This window comes from Acromyrmex echinatior, chromosome 12 (genome assembly GCF_024713525.1).
Source record: "Acromyrmex echinatior isolate Ae372 chromosome 12, ASM2471352v2, whole genome shotgun sequence".
NCBI lineage: Eukaryota > Metazoa > Arthropoda > Insecta > Hymenoptera > Formicidae > Acromyrmex > Acromyrmex echinatior.
The window spans coordinates 10,234,536-10,254,254 of record NC_141863.1 but is presented as its reverse complement, the minus strand read 5'-3'; the positions used below and the strand labels follow the sequence as shown (position 1 = coordinate 10,254,254).

The 19,719-nt window shown below is 40.5% G+C and overlaps 2 protein-coding genes and 1 long non-coding RNA gene across 5 annotated transcripts in view; all 3 read left to right on the top strand.

Moving 5' to 3' along the window:
- The first annotated feature begins 2,111 nt into the window (after window positions 1-2,111).
- On the top strand, window positions 2,112-10,714 carry LOC147907864 (uncharacterized). 2 transcript variants are annotated; one of them, XM_087412045.1, is made up of 3 exons: window positions 2,112-2,220; window positions 2,301-2,463; window positions 2,666-10,714. In XM_087412045.1, exons 1-3 carry the CDS (start codon window positions 2,187-2,189, stop codon window positions 2,751-2,753), a joined length of 285 nt encoding a protein of 94 aa, XP_087268171.1. In that variant the 5' UTR covers window positions 2,112-2,186; the 3' UTR covers window positions 2,754-10,714. The 2 variants fall into 2 exon arrangements, with proteins under 2 accessions (XP_087268171.1, XP_087268169.1); XM_087412043.1 differs by having other exon boundaries at window positions 2,301-2,496.
- LOC147907860 (uncharacterized) overlaps window positions 2,820-19,719 on the top strand; it is an 85,827-nt gene continuing 68,927 nt past the window's right edge. The window contains exon 1 of one of the 2 annotated variants that reach the window (XR_015546988.1): window positions 2,820-2,903. This is a non-coding gene — a long non-coding RNA (uncharacterized LOC147907860). The remainder of the gene's footprint in view (window positions 2,904-19,719) is intronic. The other variant, XR_015546989.1, reaches the window with a different exon arrangement.
- LOC147907863 (histone-lysine N-methyltransferase SETMAR-like) lies at window positions 14,434-15,664 on the top strand. The gene has a single exon (XM_087412042.1). The coding sequence runs from the start codon at window positions 14,583-14,585 to the stop codon at window positions 15,636-15,638; it is 1,056 nt and encodes a 351-aa protein (XP_087268168.1). The 5' UTR covers window positions 14,434-14,582; the 3' UTR covers window positions 15,639-15,664.

The following is a 19,719-nucleotide window of genomic DNA, read 5'->3' as shown; positions in this document are numbered from 1 at the left end:
TTACAATATAATTTAAATCACACGCATTGATATCACATATCTGCCATCTCCCATGTTTGGCACACCATGTATCGTTGCGAATAAGCAGTTTCGAAATCCAAGTTCTCTACCACAAAGTAAATGCACCATCAACGAATATTGTTTATTTGTATTCATTTTGCACAGAATAGCGGAAACTCACAATTCTCGATTAAAGTGTGGTGACTGCAATGGAAGCTAAGAGACTGATATATTAGAGTTCTCTTTATACCTGTTTCCTCTTCCACTTGTTTTCAAATAGTATATCCAATCTAGAGTTTTACTTAACTTTGCAAATATGTGAATTAATTTTTTCAATGTGCCATCAAAATCTACGTTAAAATAAATGCAATGATACATGTACTAACAATGCACTTTGACCATTAACTCTTTTTATATAAGAGGATCGACAATAGAGTCTGTCTATTCCCATTATCTTTTTCAAAATATGAGTTTTAAGCAATGTATCCAATCTAGAATTTTACTTATCTTAAAAAATAAGCAAGTTAATTTTTAATGTAACTATCATTAAGCCTAATGCACAATGACACATGTACTAAAAATGCGCTTTAATAATATCGAATCTTTTTTTTATTCAAGAGATCAACGCCAGTAACAATAAAATATATCTGTTCCCACTCCTCGATGAAAATGCACTATCAATATTCCATTTCCATCTAGTCTTTTGTCAAAAATGTGGAATTTACATATCTTAGTATCTTATCGATGTAGAATTATTAGAATCATTAGATTATACTATGAATCACATAGAAGGTAAAAAATTCGATAATGGAAAAAGAATAGAATGTTCAAAAAAATGCAATTCCTATCCTCAGTAGCATATAAAAATGGAGAGATCTATATATACGCTGTCAGTAGTGAAACTGACAAGTTTGAGGGAATACATATGCGAATCTTCAATTTTTTCCAAAATTTTTTTCTTCGAGTTTTATTCAAGATGGAATACGAAGATGTAGTAGAAGTAGAAACAGAACATGAAGCTCAAAAAGAATTAGAAATTAATTCAGAAGATGAATTTATAATTGATGAAGAAGAATCAGAATCAGATGATATCGTGGACTCATGTTATGAAAGTGACAGTGACGTTGCTAACAAGTCGTTCGATAACACGAGCTGAAATCAATACTTTGAACGAAATAAATAGGATGTATGTCATACACTTTTATTATTTATATACTTCAAACCATTCTTTAGATTGTGACAACTTTTGCTCATCATGCATCATAAGAATGCATGATTTATTTTTACGTCTTCACGCTATTCGACAACATGTTATTAGTCAATATATACATATTGTAAGGAATGTCGAGATCCGCTATATCAAATATTACTATGCAATTTATGGCCTATTTGTACAATGTGAAAGATATTTAACGTAACTGTGCAAAAATTATACTTTTTAGTGACTATGTGAAAATTATATTTTAGTGACTGTGTGAAAATTATATTTTAGTGATTATAAAAAACAATATTAATATGGATCAAACGGAGCGTGATTTGCTGGCGCAAGCCGCTCGATTGAATACACGAGAAGAGTACGTCGCGTGGGAACAGCATTGCGATAATTTCATAAAATCGTTTCGAAAGAACAGAGTCATGTTAAACGTTCGTATTATCGATTGATATTAAATAATCATTGATCGCTCGTGTCACGCGGTTTGAAAGTTTGAAGGATTCGATGCGTGGACGTTTTATGTAAGTGGGTGCTGAGTATAGCGCGGGACTCCGATGGCATAAAATCGATACAGCGTTTGAAAGCTTACTAATCGGTGCCGTGATAAACTCTGGACACATCGAGCCTCATCAATTCCTCGAAGATGCGAGACAAATAGTGGACTGGAACGTGTACGAGACGTTATACAGAAACATGATAATATTAAGATAAACACCACGTTGGCAAATTCATATCAGATGATAAACGTGCGAATAAAAATGTTAATACGAAAAATTATGAACTCTTCCGTTGGTCTAATTTAGAAGAGTGGTACGAGTTGCACGTCATAGAGCTTAACCTGATATCGCTGGAGGAATTTCAGGAGCGCGACAGCGGGTGGACGTTGTCGCGTATTTTGAATTTGACCGTGAACGTGAACAAGTTCAATCCGTTGTACGTGGGATGCCACATCGAACTCCCACGAGAAATTAAAATGAAGAGAGGGATAATCAACGTGCAATTTTTAGGTAACAATCGGTGGTAGCTGCTTTACACCCAGCTAAAAAGCATACGGAACGAAAGTCATTATATCCGCATTATTCTACAGTACTAAATCTCACAGGCATCCAGTTTCCAATGACGTTGAGTAAAATTAAAAGATTTGAAAGTCTCAACGACATCTCCATCAATGTTTACATCATCGAGAAGCAAAAAGAAATTTTTCCATTACGGCTCACCGATCGAAAGAGCGACAAACATGTCAATCTCTTGTACGTGCAGAATCCATGTAATGATAATATAAGGTATTTTGTATGGATCAAAGATCTGTCCCGCCTTGTGAAATCGCAAATTATAGCAACAAAGAATAGAATATATTTCTATGATAAGTTCATATACATTTAAAAAAGAAAAAAATTATAAATATTTTCAGCAACATTTTTTTTTAAATAATAATAAAAATTTGTTTTTCAGATGCCTGCACTATTTTCATACAAGCACGAAATTGGAAATCCACGCAATAGACTGTGGAAAATTATTGCGCGATTCAACTGCCCAATGATGATTCAGATACTCAACAAGTGATTGAGTTTCAGTAACCACTATAAGAAGGAACGTGTCCCGTTCATAGTCTACGCCGATCTAGAATGCATCCCAGAGAAGATGGAGATGGACATGGAAACATCTAGCTATACGTATCAGCAAACATCAGGTATTTAGTTTAGTATACTATGTTCATTGCTCATACGACAACTTGTGTATGTATCAGTTTCGTCGCGGTAACGATTGCGTCGCATGGTTCGCCGAGGAACTTAAAAATTTAGCGCATAGTGTGGAGTCTATGCTTTCGGTCAAATGGCAGATTTTACGCGAGATGATTGGAAAAAATTTAACAGCGCCACGCACTGCCATGTGTGCAAAAAACCATTCGCCGGACACGCGGGTACGCGATCATTGTCACTTGACCGGGCGATACAGAGCATTCCGCGCATTCAAATTGTAACTTGAATTACAAAAATTCATATTGCATTCCCGTAGTTTTTCATAATTTATCGGGATATAATGCACATTTTATTATCAAAGATATAACTATCGCGTATGAAGGACAGTAGATATACTACAGAAGACATAGTACAGAACAGTAGATATACTAGGCGGGATCTGGCCAATGGAGCTAGAGGAGGGACGCGGGGCGCGGGAAGTACTCGTGGGCGCGGGGGGGATGGCGTGGGGGTACTTATAGGTTTAGGGAAAAGGAGGGAAGGCGCGAGAAGGCCTCGGCGCTATCGATGTTTACCCGCCGCCGCCGCTGCCGCCGCGCCACCTCCCCCCCCCCCCCCGCGCCCATCACAAAAATGCCTCGCGATACTATAATGCGGACAAGATATTTTTAAGAGATTGGTGATACATCATCGATATGCTGGCTGGTAAACAAAGCGTCATCAATGAGGGATAGATGATGAAATCATAGTGCGTTTTCACAGTTCTTTCTTTCAAAATCAGAAGTCAAGTTCTTTCTTTTAAGGTCACCTCAAAATGTGTCGCGGTACAACGCGGACAAGATATTTTGTCTAGGAGATCGGTACGTCGATTCTATATTAGATTTCTATATAGGATTTCTATATAGAAAAAATATCGTTATCGACGTCTCTTTTAACGCGTCGGACGGACACGTCGCGACGCATTAAGAGAGGCGCCGATAACGATATTTTTTCTAAAAAAAGGTGACACGTCATTACTGCGACCTAATAGGGATGATAGATAAAGGGATAAAGAAGTTGCAAATGGAATATATAAGATCATCAGCGCGCACTTTAGTTAGCCTTTAAGCGCCTTTAAAGATTACCAAATCGATCGCAATAAGTGTAAAGCGAAAAGTATGGCTGACCATGCGTACGTTGAGGACATGATAGTGTAAATAAAGACAAGTTATTTGAAGCAATGGAAGTAGAATTTGAAGACATAATGGACGATGTAAAATTCAAGAATATCGGAAACATTGAGAGCATGGACAATATAGAATTCGAGAATATCGGAAACGTTGAGGACAGAGTCGACGTAGCCGAATATATTAGAAATGTGAATGAAGAAAGTTCGCGAATATTAGAGACAAAATATTCGAAGTGTTTGATAACATGGAAGTAAACTTTGAGGATGTAATAGACCAAGAGTCATCCAACGAAGAACTGCTATTCTACGTTACTGGATGTGTTGTGAGCGAATATGAAATGGATTGCATAGAAAAATTCGTGTCGTCTTCAGAAATCGTACGTTGACGTTCGTACTAAGCACTGTGTAATCTATAATTATTATACAATGGTGAAGCTTTGACTGTGTGCACATCATGCATGATTTATATGACATTGACGATGGAGGAATGTATCTCGTCAGGACCAGTTCTTTCGGTAGGTTAGATGGCAAGTCGTGCACGAATTACAGAGAGCCTTTGTATTCTCGTGCAGCATGTGCCCACTCTACACACATTAAAAAAAAACCCTATTGTGAACAGTATTGTAAATGGTATTGTGAACGAAAATGAACGCGAAAAGTATGCCTGAAGACTATGATCCGAGAAGGAGACAAAGATGTGCGAATATCGTCGGTGCAGTTCCTACGCGATTGAGAAATAGGTACACGTGATGCGAAACAGGATCATCATCAATGACTATAACAATTATGAAAATAAATATTGGTTCGAACAGTTAGGAGATGAAACGGTGGTTTGACTTCGAAGAAATATTTTGGTATAAAGCTTTCGGTTTAATAAAGGAACAGTGTTATCACTCAATGAAAAGTGAAAAGAAGATTCAATATAGCTGCAGGGGTATATTACGATTCCCGCGGGTAGTGAGAAGTGATGATAACGGACAAGTTAATGATGACCGCGAGGAGAATCCTGCTAAAAAAGTGTTTCATGTGATAAGCATATGCGTAATCAATTATGCTATCCCTGTAAAGAGTGCACCTTAGTAGACGAACATAATATCAAGGTGATAAAGCACTATGACATTCTAAATGTAAAGCAGTGCTGCAACATGTTTGAACAAGTTACGTGCAGTGCTCCATGTAAGAGTGTGATTTAAAAAATAAAAAAAAAAGATATAAAAAATTATGAGCGAGTGGAACGTGAACTGCTAGAACAGTGCGGCCAGTTTGCTACTCTGGTGGTGTTTTGCGTGGCTGCAACGATGCGACGAGTGCGTCGAGCAGCTCGAAGCTTTATCGTCCAACGACGCCAAAAGCATCGACCGAGTTTATTGCAACAAAACCGAGCGTCGCTCTCGTTGCGTCTCATATCTTGTTTTTAAAACGGTGACACAATGGAAATGATTGTGCAAAATCGCAATTGGAGCGACACATGCACATTGGTGGCGAATATACGAGTGGCAACAAACGATCTCTTGTCCGGCCGCGTTCGAGAGTCGTATATTGACAGGTGCAGTGATAAACTCTAATCATATCGAGCCGCGGCGGTTTTTAGAAAACGCTGGTAATGTAGTTCTAGAGCGAGTGCGAGATGCTGTAGAAAGACGCGGTAATGTAAAAGTGAACACCGTGTTCAACGGCGAGTTTGCGGCGAAGGATAAACGTGCTAACAAAAGCATAATTATAAAAAACAGCGAGATATATCGATGCACCGATATGCGCGATACGTCATCGAGCCTATTCTAGCATCGCTCGAAGAGTTCCAGGAATGTGACAACAGATAGACATTATCGCGAATCCTCAACTTGACTGTTAACGTGAATAAACACAATCCAATGCGCGTGGGATGTTACTTCAAGATACCGCAAGAAATTATACTTAAGAAAGCGGTGATCAATGTGTGTTTGATGGACAATGCGTGTTTCGTGTAGTCGGTGGTAGTCGTTTTATATCCAGCTAAAAATTATGTGAATAGAAAATCATTATATCGGCATTATACATAGTGTTGAATCTCTCGAATTTCCGATAATGTTCAAAGACATTCCGAAATTCGAAAATCCCAACAACATACGAGGGCAAGTCAATAAGTTCTTAGAAAATCTGTCAGAGGGCATTCGCAGTGTCATGTCACATTACTTTTTGACAAGTAGCATCTTTCAGCTGATTACTGTCAAATTTTGAGCGGAATTCATCGCGTGATTTCATTTCTGTAGACGATTAAAGCGAACAACCTTTGTATTTTTTGCAAAATGGAAAAAAATGAGTTTCGTGCAGTGATCAAACATGTATAAAATACATATATAAAAGATTTAACGCCGAAAGAAATCAAAGCCGAATTAGATAATGTTCATAGCATATCTGCACTAGCGTTTGCGACTGCATACAATTGGGTGAATGAATTTAAACGTGAATGAATTTAATCCACAATGTACGACCACGAGGTGTAATGCACCTCGTTCGGGATGTCCAAATGAGGCTGCTACGCCAGAAATCATCGATAAAGTCCACGATATTGTTTTGATTGATCGACGAGTAAAAGTGCGCGAGCTTGTTGAAACCACAAGCATATGACATGGCACAGTGATTTCAATTTTGCACGAATTTTCAATTGGATATAAAAAAACTATCGACAAGATGGATGCCGTGTTTACTCCCTGTGGACCGTGTGACGATTTCAAAACAATGTTTGGAGATGTTTCAACGTAATCCAGATGAATTTCTTCGATTCATTACTGTAGACGAAACATGAATCCATTACTTCACACCTGAGATGAAGGAACAATCAAAACAATGGACTTCACTGAGTGAACTATCTCCGAAGAAGACGAAGACCATGAAGTCGGCCGGAAAGGTGATGGCCACAGTTTTTTGGAGTGCACGCGGTATAATTTATATTGATTACCTTCTGTCGAAGCAAACGATCAATGGCGATTACTACGCAGCCTTATTGGACCGTTTCAACATTTAAAAAAAAAAACGTCCCCATTTGACAAAGAAGAAAGTGTTCTTTCATTAAGACAATGGGTTTACACGTGCCCGACATCGAACCAAATTCAACGAATTCCGCTACGAATTCTCGCTTCCCCATCCAGCATATTCGCCAGATTTAGCCCCTTGCGACTATTTCCTGTTTCCAAACCCGAAGAAATGGTTCGGAAGAAAGAGACTCACTAGAGAGCAACTCATTGCCGAAACAGAGGCTTTGAAGGGTTTTATGAAAGGCTTTATGAAGGGTTGGACAAATCATATTATTCGGACGGCTTGAAAAAGTTGGAGAATCGTTGGATCAAGTGTATCGAGTTGAAAGGAGACTATGTTGAGAAATAAAAATGAATCGATCAAAAAAAATATGTTTTACTATGTTTTTCTAAAAACTTATTGAAAAACTTGCCCTCGTATCAATCATCGTGTACAATATTGAAAATAAGCAGATCCTTCTTCTACGGTTCATCGATGACAAGAAGGAGAAGTCAATCTCCTATAAGATTCATGCAACAACATTAGACATTTTACATGGATCAAGAACCTGTCGCATCTCGTGAGCTCGCAGATTAGTGGGAAAAAGAACAAAAAGTTTTTCTGTGATCAGTAAGTATAATAAGAAAAACCAATAAAAAGAAATAGCGACAAAAAAATGATTTCTCTATTTACACGTGCCTCCATTATTTCAACTCATGCGAAAAATTGCAGTTGCACGAAGTAGAAGATCAACGACTGCGCCATCCGACTGTCGAGCGAGGACGATAGGTGGCTCGAATTCGGCAACTATAACAACCGGAAACGAGTGCTGTTCATCGTCTACGCCGACCTGGAGTGTGTTCTACGCAAGACGGAGCCCAACAGGGAAAACGCGTCGTTGTACGCGTATCGATAGCATAAAGCGTTTAACATAAGTTACTACGTACGATGCATGTACGACGATGCATTATCGTCGTATCACTATACTTCCGTCGCGATGAAGACTGTATAGCGTGGTTCGCGCGACAACTCAATGATTTGATGCATCGTGTGAAAAATCTCATATCCGCCAACGTGTCCATGGCGCGTTAGAAACGTTGTTTAAACAGTAATGGGAAGCGTATCGTAGCGTGTTGTCATATCTGCGAGAAACCGTTTGCGCCGGATGATACGCGGATCATTGTCATTTTACCGGTACATCGCGGGTCCAGTGCATTCGAATTGTAATTTAAATTATAAAAATTCGTTTTATATTCCGGTCGTATTTCACAATTTATCGGATTATGACACGCATTTTATAATTAAAGAAGTTGCTACCACGTACGATGGACATGTACTAACGATAAAAAAAATATATTTCATTCACTAAACATGTCGATAGCATAGACAAAAATGAAAAGAATTTTCAGAAAAATTGTGTAAAATTAAGGTTCATTGATTCTTTCAAATTTTTAAATGCAAGCCTCGATAAATTGGCATCGTATCTCGACAAAAGATAAATTAAAAATTGTGCGTTCTGAATTTTGCAAGCTTAGCGCGGAGGATTTCGATCTTCTCATACGAAAAGGTGTCTTTCCGTACAAGTACATTGACTGCGTCGAAAAATTGCAGGACACGCATTTACCACCGCGCGAATCATTTTATAGTTCATTGACAGGTGATACTGTATCCGAGAGCGATTACGCACGCCGCGAACATCTGGAAGCAATTCTCCATCCGAACGCTCGGCGACTACAGTGATCTGTACTTGAAAATCGATGTCTTGTTATTAGCCGACATTTTCGAAAATTTTCGCAATAGTTGCGTCACGAGTTACTGTCTCGATTCCGCGCATTATTATACACTGCCAGGTTTCACGTAAGACGCTGAAACATACGCGCGTAAGATTTGAGTTGCTCACCGACATTGATATGGTTATGTTCATCGAGCGCGGTATACGCGGCGGTTGTTTCGACAGATACGCGCAGGCTAATAACAAGTACATGCGTTCGTACGATCCACCGAAATCATCGTACTTTATGTACTACGACGTGAATAATCTGTACGGATAGACGATGTGTTAACCATTGCCCTAAGCCGAATTTCGATGGAACGAAAACGCTGCGAACTTTAACATGAGCGCGATCGTTTCGGATTCACCCACCGGTTATATTTTCGAGGTCGCTCTCGAGTATCCGCAGCATCTACACATTGACCTACCTTTCTACCGAATGCGTGATAAGTCGCCCGGCAAACACGAAAATAAACTTCTAGCGACGTTGTACGATAAGCAGAGTTATGTCATCCACTATCGCAACCTGCAGCAATATCCTCGTCACGGTCTTCGCGTAATCAAAATCCACCGGATACTATAATTTGCTCAATTTCCATGGCTTCGCGATTACATTGAACTTAATAACAATTTAGAAGGCGCGCGAAAAACGATTTCGAAAAAAATTTGTATAAATTAATGAACAACTCGGTATTTGGCAAGACCATGGAGAATGTGCGCAATCACGTCGATGTAAAATTAATAACAAAATGGGATGGTATGGCGGGGAGGCAATGATCGCGAAACCAAATTTCCACAACCGCAGCGTCTTTGCGAAAAATTTGATTGCCGTCGAAATGCGCAAACTCGAGGTGAAGTTCGACAAGTTCAATTTACTTGGATATGTGCATACTCGACATATCGAATGTCTATTTGTACGAATTTCATCACGAGTATATGTTACCGATGTATCGCGACAAATATAAGATCATGTACACCGACACGGACAGTTTCATTTACTACGAGGGGTATCCAGAAAATAAGTTCCGTTTGTATTATACGTTTAGTAAGGTCGATGTATGAGCGAGCTGGCAACACAGCATTGAAGAGGGGAAGCTACCGAATAGAATGAGCGGTGTTCGGCGTCAGTAGCTCGTGAAACACGGTCAGGAGAGGTTATCAAAATGGAGTCCTCCACTTCGCGTCCCGCCACCTCCATTCCGATTCCTTCTCGAGTTGTTTTGCGCGGCATCATTCAGTTTCTTTTTGCTCAAGATTTTAAATCGGTTGATATTCACAAACAGCTTGTTTCTGTATATGGAGAGAGTGTGATGAGTGAATCTATGGTGCGGAGATGGGTCCGAGAATTTAAGGCAGGAAGACATTCGCTTGAAGACGAAAGTGGGAGAGGCAGACCCTCCCTTATCACGGATGAGTTGACGACAAAAATTGAAAATGCGATTCGCAATGATCGTCGTTTAACTTTAGATGAACTCCACAACCTTTTTCCAGAGATATCCCGAAGTCTTATCCATGAGATCGTTTCAGAAAAACTCGAATTTCGCAAGGTTTGCGCCCCTGGGATGTTTTGACCCACCCACCGTATAGCCCGGATCTAGCACCATCGGACTACTATCTTTTTACGAAACTGAAGGAGTCCTTGGCCGGAAAACGCTTCCAAAGCGACGAGGAAGTTCAGACAGCTGTAACTAACTGGACTAAAGAACTGGCGGGAAGTTTCTATGCAGAAGGGATTTCGAAGCTTGTTTCCAGATATACAAAATGTATTGAGATTGACGGGAATTATGTAGAAAAAGACTAGAAGTTGTCAAGTATTATCCATGTAAATTTTAGATTTTTTCAATAAAAACTTTATTTGTAAAAAAAAACGGAACTTATTTTCTGGATACCCCTCGTATATAGAATGCGATGATGCTTACGAGACTATGAAACGCAATATCGCTAGATTCGACACGAGTGATTATCCGACAACGTGTACGGTATGCCTCTCGCGAACAAAAAAGTATCCGGCCTGATGAAGGACGAGAACAACGGTGCGATAATGACTGAATTCGTTGGACTTAGAGAAGATGTACATGAAGATGTACGGCGGTGAGGATGAACGGCAAAAAGGACAAGCAAAAAGACGAAAGGTGTGAAGAATAACGTCGTAACGCGAACGATAACGTTCGATGATTACACGCGGTATTTGAACGAAGAGATCGAAATGACTCGCCGTCAATCATGTATACTCGTACAATCTAAATTACATGTATATTACATTATGTACGTATTCTGCTCCATATATAAGTTGTTACAAGTAATTATGTATTTTGTATACTCCAAAATGAAGATGATAAATGGGGAGTAATAAAAGTATACGTTTATATACTTATATTGATATATATTTGTTTTATATGTAGAAATAAAATACAATCAAATGACATTGTTTTTATGTATCCGAATTGTTTGATCCATCGAATCCCAGCCACTTGACGTACACCTTGTCTCCCTTCCTGCGCAGTACTTTTTCCACGAGATATATGTCCGGATGAATAGCGCGATGCAACTCGTGCTCGTAGAACGCACCAGCGACGGATTTTCCACAATAGTCCTCGAATAGATAACAATTGGTACGCTGCACCTTAACGGTCATAACCACCTCGGTGGTCCAATTTGGCGTGTAACTCTTCTCCAAAATTGTCTTCTACTTGTTCACGCAACCGAATCGCCCACTTCGAATTTTGCCGGACAGTGATTTTTATCGCGTTGTACATCGTGTCCAAGAGTCTTTCGACGATTGCGGGAGTTACGTTGGCGGGTCGCATGTCGATAATACGATGCTTGCGCGCGTTGTAATCTGATGATACGAAACACGGCAGATGATCAACCCACTTGTAATTGAGTGTGCGACATTTTCCACATGTCGTTTTTGAGTGTGCGATTGAACCGCTCGACCACTGAGCAAGCTTACAAAAACGTTAGTTTTACTCGAGGAGCCACAAATGATCGCGCGTATACTATTCGCATTTCGCCGTTCGTGCGCTTTTCTGCGCTGCCTCCCATCATTCGCGATTTCGCAGTTCATGACGCGTATCGTCAACAGTTACAGCACGAATTTCACACTAAAGGCTACATACTCTCGATTATTTAAAGGCGCACAAACCCGCGAATCGCGCAGTAGCAAAATGTCATCCTTGAGATATTCGAAACTTGAGCGCCGAGTAGTTGCAATATATATCGAAGGTCGTACTCTTACCACTGCGTGTACGGCGACTATATCGAATATGAATTTGTCTGGGACAAACTTCCGGAACACATGAAGCAGATTCGGAAATTCGAACTTGTCTCTGCGATGAGCACTACAATCAGTGGACGCATATCGGTCTCGTACCGAAAATAAATGACAGTAGCGAATATCGGCGTCGCGCGGCGGGCTGCTGAATTGAGTGATAAACTCGCTTCTTTTCGAGTTACATATTCTGGGCTACCAGTTTTGCAGTTCAGGCACTCGGCTTACGAAGCGATTAGCCAGAGATGACGCGGGCATAAATCTGCTGGACGCGGCGTACCAAGAACACGACATTGCGTATTCTCTCGAGCAACGATCTCATCGATAGAAACGCGGCAGACAAGATACTCGCCGATAAAGCGCTAGGACGGGTCGTCGCAAGAGATTAGGCTCTGAGAGAGCTGCTGCTACTGCCATCTGAGCAGCGATGAAAGCCAAGACCAAGATTGACATGGGCATGAACTCGAAGAAGAAGACGACGAGGAAAAAGGTGACGAAAAAGTGGATACTTCCGACGGCGAAATGAAGCGGTGCGTTACTGTTTTTGCCAATGTTAGTCACGCTCGGATTCTTGATCGGCGGAACGGCCAACGTGGCGAAAGCAGTAAACGACAGCAATGCCGCGCTACGTCAACTCGAAGAGCTGCAACGTCACGATCGCGCGATGGAACAGGGTCGTGGATTGTATCTCGCTCCGTATAAATACGGACGTGGACTGTATCTCGGCCTGTACAAACGCGGACAGGGCGTAGCTGCAAAGAAAAAAAATCGCCAAAGAGACGATAAAAATGTCGTCTGACGCAACTACCAATGTGCAATTGAACGAGCTTACGAGGTATATGCGCGTACTATACTTTAGAGGCGTTTTCATGTATTACCAACGAGCGGCGCGCGCCGAAACGAAAGCGATATCGTGAATCTGGACGATGCGACGGGACCTGGTACTTATTGGGTAATGTACGTGAAGAGGAACAACCACGTCATGTACTTCGACAGTTTCGGTAATCTTCGGTCGCCCAAGGAACTGGTGCGGTATTTTGGGAACGTGTTACGACGATAGAGTACAATCGCACGTCCTATCAAACGTACGATCAGAGCTTCTGCGGATAGATTTAATTTAATTTGATGTGTCTGTGGTTTTTACAAACGGTAAACGCGCGTGAATTTAAAAAGCTTGACGAGGTGCTGTGAATCTTATAATAGTATTAGTCGAATGCTTTTTCCGTCATATCGTTGATGCTTACGCTGAGCGGGAAGAGTACCGTCCTCGCGACGAACTACTTCCCGCCATAGATTTGAATGACGGAGATTACGAGCTCGGTCTGGCGATTTTTGAGATTTATTACACGATATCGAACGTGAACGAATCGTGAATAATAAATTTTATTTCGCCAAAGACGACGCGGAAATTACAATTCCCGCGGGTTCGTACGAAGTGCGAGACATAAATGAATTTTTGAAACGTATGATTTTACAAAAACTTCCGCGCCGCGACACGCTTGAAACCATTAGTGCGTGGTGACAATAACAACAATGACACTGATGACGATGATAGCGAGGGTGGAGAATATCCGATTATGCTCCACGTAAACTACAACACGATGAGATGCGAGATTAGATGTCCATACAGAATAAACTTTGGCAAGCCCAACAGCATTGGATCGCTGTTGGGATTCTCATCGAAGCGTATACTGCGGACGCGAAGATGGCACGAATCGGACATGTCGATCAACATAATGAACATAAATGTTATCCGCGTAGAGTGTAATGTGATCGCGGGCGCGTACAGCAACGTACAGCAAAAGCGCGCACACAATACACGAATTTTCACCGAGCGTGCCGCCAGGATATAAGATATCGGAGAGGCTGGCGCAGATCACGTACCTGCCGATCATCGCACAGAACATTATGGATCTAACGCATACGCATTGTCGACAAAAATGGACTCTTGCTTGATTTTCGAGGAGAAGAGATCACCGTTAGATTGCACATACGACAACAGTGATAACGTGAGCATGAGATGCTCATGCTGAACAAAACAGAGCAGAGAGATAACGCATTCTTTACGCAAGACCGGTGATGTCACAGTTCGATAACAATCGCTCATCCAGCTGCATCAGGAAGAAGAAGAAGAAGCTCAGAGCGTTGAACGTTACATTTTTAAAGTCTTTGGAATTTGCGGTGCGCAACATTTGAGACTAATATCCTAAACATTAAAGACGAGCCGATCTTCAAAGATTGTATCGTCAAGATTGAAACTTACACGGGGTGACCTTCTTTTGGACACGCATGATTACTAGGTGGGGTGAAAAGTAACCTCCTTGACCGCCAGAATGCGCCACTACTGCAAAAAAGTTTATGGTGCCTTGTAGTCCGTTCATATTTAGGCAGACATGCCAAGTGGCAGTGCGATACTGCCCTTAGTTTTGTTTTGAGAGCTGATTGTTGTTGACGTGTTTGCCATCATGTCGAGTATGGACAAAAACGATTTTCGTTCTCTCATAAAACATTATTTTTTGAGAGGCAAAACGGCGAAGGAAACAAAAGAAAAGTTGGATAAATATTATGTGGCTAATGCTCCGTCAGATTACACCGTCAAATATTGGTTTCGAGAGTTTCGTGGTGGCCGCAACTCCACTACCGATGAAGTCCGCAGCGGCAGGCCCTCCGATGCGGTTACCGAGGAAAATGTCAAAAAAATACATGAAATGGTGTTGGCTGACCGGAAAGTGAAGGTGCGCGAGCTAGCAGATGCTACAAAGATTAGTACTGAGCGCACACGCCATATTTTGGGCGAGATTCTGCATATGAAAAAGTTATCCTGCCGCTGGGTGCCGCGCATGCTCACTCCGGATCAAAAACACGAACGCGAGAGCACTTCGAAAGAGTGTTTGGACTTGCTGATGCGGAATCGGGCGGACTTTTGGCGTCGATTGGTAACTGTTGATGAAACCTGGATCCACTATTACACACCAGAAAACAGAATGAGTGCCCGGCAATGGACTGAAGCCGGTACGAGTGCTCCGAAGCGGCTGAGGGAGGCTCGATGGGTCGGAAAGGTTATGGCGTCGGTTTTCTGGGATTGTCATGGCATACTCTTCGTGGACTACCTCGAAAAAGGAAAAACCATCAACAGCGAGTATTACTGTGCATTATTGGAGCGATTGAAGGCCGAAATCGCTGCAAAACGGCCTCACATGAAGCGAAAAAAAATTTTGTTTTTGCAAGACAATGCACCGGCGCACAAGAGCATCACAACCATGGCTAAAATCAATGATTTACGGCTCCAATTGCTTCCGCATCCACCGTATTCGCCCGATTTGGCTCCCTCGGATTATTATCTCTTCCCAAACCTCAAAAGATGGCTCATTAATAAAAAATTCAACTCACGAGAGGAAATCATCGACGCCGCGGAGGAGTATTTTGCAGACCTTTCGGAAAATTACTTTTCAGACGGGATCAAGAAGTTGGAAAATCGCTGGCATAAGTGTATCGACCTAAAAGGGGACTACATTGAATAAAATAAAAAAACATTTTTAAAAAAAAATTTTTTTCATTCCCAAGGAGGTTACTTTTCACCCCACCTAGTAGACACACAAGATTGGACACCATACAGTTGGACACCGCATTATTGGATACGCATTACTGGATACCGTATTATTGGACGCTGCATTATTGGACATGATTTTAAAATCATACGTCTTTAAAAAATTTTTCATTTGATGTATAAATTATCCTCATTTAAGGCCTTCCTAATACGTATGTACACATATCCAAATGCGTTATAGCTCACCGAGCGGCTTATAGCTTTTTTTACCAGGTCAATGATTTCTATCTATACGTAATTCATATGTTTCATACATTGACGCATTTATGAAGATTTTAAAAAATTTTAGATTTATCATGTATATTTAACAACGTTTACTTAGGCTGCGTCCCCATGGAGAAAGAAACAACGGAATGGAATATTGACAGGAAAGATATAGGATACGACTTTGTGCGAGAACGAACCAGAGCGAGAGCGCTGATCGTGAAATTTTTAAAGTGATGCGGCGTTTGTCTTACTGTCTTTCTCGCTAGTTTAAATCCGGCTCGAAGGACCAGAAAATGTGCGAGAATGCACCGCGCGGAAAGATTCGAGTGAGAGAACGGCACAAGGTGATGTGATGCACGACAGTGAAGAGAACTCCGTTTTCATTTAATTTAACAAAAGAATTTTCTTTAATATAATCAGTTACAGAGTCAAAAAAATATAATTAATTAAATATTAGATTAACAAAATATCAAATGCGGTCACCTTTTCCAAAATTGTATTTGGAATCGCGGTGATGGAAAATCTCGGCGATTTTCTCGGAAAGAGTCGTTTTATCGCGATTTCACTAAGCGGTTAGCGCGGCGATTTAACGAAGCGGTATAGTAGCGAGACTATGATTCTAAGAACTCGAAGAACTTTTAGAAATAAGAACTCTGAGAAGTCTAAGAATTCTAAGCGGTGTAGACGGTATAAGCGGTGTAGACTATTTTAGCAATCTGCGCAATCTGCTCAATCTGCCCAATCTGCTCTGAGGACCGGCGAGATCGAAGCATTTATTGTTTCCGGTCCGGGCTTTCTTCTTGGGAGAAATCCAATTAAATTTAGCCACAATCGTAATTATCACATGGCATTGGTTGTACAAAATTGATTGGCGCTTTCGATTCTTTTCTAGCGACGTTCAACGTAACAGTCATGCGCGACAGAAAATCCGTACGCGGGATTGGTGACAGCGCGTGATGTATTCGTCGGAGCGCGGCGCTCGCGTGCGTGAATCGAATTGTTCTAGAACTTTCGATGTTCCGTTGCCGATGCCTGTTTGCGTGTATCGAATTGTTTTGAAAAGTCTAAAGAACAATGAATCCCTGACTTTGACGAGGCTTAATGCCAGGCTCGAGATGAAATCACGAGCTCGCCTTGTGCGTGCGTTCAATAACAATTACTGTCGGTCGACCGAAGGAATTCTTACCTTTTTTTTGAATTACCGATCTCGAACAGACTTCTTTCTTGCAACCTTATGTGTCACATTGTACATAGAGAGACATTGCTTTCTTTTACATTTCGATGTTTTTTATCGGTATGTGCCTACTTTTATTGAAATATGTACGTTGTTATATATTTTACTATATATATATTTTACTATATAAAGTAAAAGAAGATCGAGAAAATGAAATTATAAAAGAGCAGTAAAGCGGTACATGTTGTATTTTGAAGGTTATATAATCTATGATGTAATCTCGACAATGCGATTCATTAACGGCTGATGTTATTTATTAGGTCAATATTATATGCGTCTGTTTTTTGTCATACGATAAATTTTTCAAGCCTGTTGATTAGCTATCGGACAAAAAGGTCCGAGATTCTCTCTGTCTTGAAACCAATTAACATGCTTCAAAATTCGTCATTCGACAAAAAAAATCGACATATGTAATATTGACCCAGCAAACGAGACTGGATTAAAATTTTTTTAATGCGTACTTTAAGGGGATGCTGGAATGTCCTGTTTTATCATTAAATTTTAAAAATGCCTTTCTCGTAACTGTGTTTATGGATTGAAAAATCCTGCTCCACAATTAAAGTATCGACAACAACGCAAATCGCCAGCTACATTTGAATACAAAAAACGAAAGAAAATTAAAGACTTACAGTTTTGTTATCGGCTTCTGTAGTCAACACATCACAATATGTGTTGCATATAAGAGTTTCAGATCTTGCACGTTCATAAAAAGTAGCTGGCGAATTGCGGAAAACCTAAACGAACAATCCTATGCTTTTAGAAACGCGGTAGGAGTTTTATTATAAGAGAAAGGCGTGTACAAAAATTTCGTTTGTATATTACGAGTGAAATTGACGTGAAGCCATGAAACTGAGCAGTATTTTAGTTCCGCGATATTCCGACAGCGGCGCTGTCATGAAAAGTGCGTCGCTGAACCATAGAAATGATCTGAATTATCGACCTACTCAGGCCCATATCAATAAACGTGCCCTGGTCAAAGTTTTTTCTTTTGAGAGGAAAAATAATAAAATAAATATGATATTAGTTATTTCAATTTTGTTGAAATAATTTCTTCCTAAACAAGAAACATACCATATTATTTACATATGAATACAAATGAAGATAATTATTTTAATTACACTGTTCTGTCTTTTACATACATTTTATTTAGTAAATTATTAATGCATATATATAAAATAACATATATATATATATATATATATATATATATATTATATAATATATAATAGCACAAATACACACGCGTGTGCGTATGTATGCGTGTACGCGCGCGCACGCGCGTGTGTGTGCGTGTACATATATACAACACATGTTTAAACTTTATTTACTGAATTATTTACACATGCATATATCAAGGTTCGGAACGCGATGTGTGTTTCGGTTGAGCTTCCTTTCTGCTCGGATGTCGGAACGACAAACTGCAATCTCGTAATAGACGTAGCATATAAATGAAATTTTCGAATACTCTTTGCTCTTATATTAAAGCTCGTAACTCGTTTCTGCAAGCATAGTATTGTTCTTTGAGGTTTTCTGTAAATCGCCAGCTACTTATGCAAGGTCTGAAATCATAAATTGTATACAGCACATTTTTGACTCGACTCGGATGTCGAGTAAGAAGCGCCATTCCTCCTATCGGTCGCGCGCAAACGAAGTAGTATCGCTATTCAACTATAGAAATGGATTGAACCATTGTAAATAAACCAGCAATATATTATCAGCCGGAAACGCCATAATAATATATTTTTGTATATATAAAAATATATATCAGGATCGTTGTTTAGAGAAGGAATCGTGCGTCCTTGCTCCATCGATGATGATGCCAGAATCGATAGAAATCACATTCTTGAATTGTAGAACGAATTATTGAAACAGAAGTACGACAGAGTGAGACAGAGAAAAAACAAAAAAGGATGGAAACTCCGATTGTAATCGGTGAGACTCCGCATGCCGAGCTGGGCTCGTCGAACGAAACAGCGAGTCTATCCTTCAGAATCTCTCTCTCTCTCCCTTTCTCTCTCTCTCTCTCCCTCTCTCCCTCCCCTCCCTCTCCCTCTCCCCCTCCTCTACTCTCTCTCTCTCCTCTCCACTCTTCTCCTCTCCTCTCCTCTCCTCTCCTCTCCTCTCCTCTCCTCTCCTCTCCTCTCCTCTCCTCTCCTCTCCTCTCCTCTCCTCTCCTCTCCTCTCCTCTCCTCTCCACTCCTCTCCTTTCCTCTCCTCTCCTCTCCTCCCCCCCCATCTCTCTGGTCGCTTGTTTCTAACGATCGAAAATGCTTTCTGGAAAATTTCGGCCGCTCAATGTGTATAATTAAGAGGAGAAGGAACATTATAGATAACATATAAGTTTTAATAAATTATGCTAATCCTGTATCCCTCCAATTTATGTATAATAGCAAAAATAATTTCAAAACACGATAATTTACGGGATATTGATATTTCTATGATTTTCCATGAGTGTTATATACCACGTTCATAGAAATGATTTGCAAGACCTCATGTGCATGGTCTCACGTGTAAGATGCGAGATCTGAATGTTAGAGATCTCATGATCAATTCC

Bases quoted from the DNA above. Each gene is read 5' to 3' on its own strand.
- LOC147907864 (XM_087412043.1), top strand. From the start codon at position 2,187: ATGAAGAGAGGGATAATCAACGTGCAATTTTTAG. The intron at 2,221-2,300 runs GTAACAATCGGT...ATTATTCTACAG, and splicing joins AATCAACGTGCAATTTTTAG to TACTAAATCTCACAGGCATC. The intron at 2,497-2,665 runs GTATTTTGTATG...TTTGTTTTTCAG, and splicing joins CCATGTAATGATAATATAAG to ATGCCTGCACTATTTTCATA.
- LOC147907863 (XM_087412042.1), top strand. From the start codon at position 14,583: ATGTCGAGTATGGACAAAAACGATTTTCGTTCTCTCATAAAACATTAT.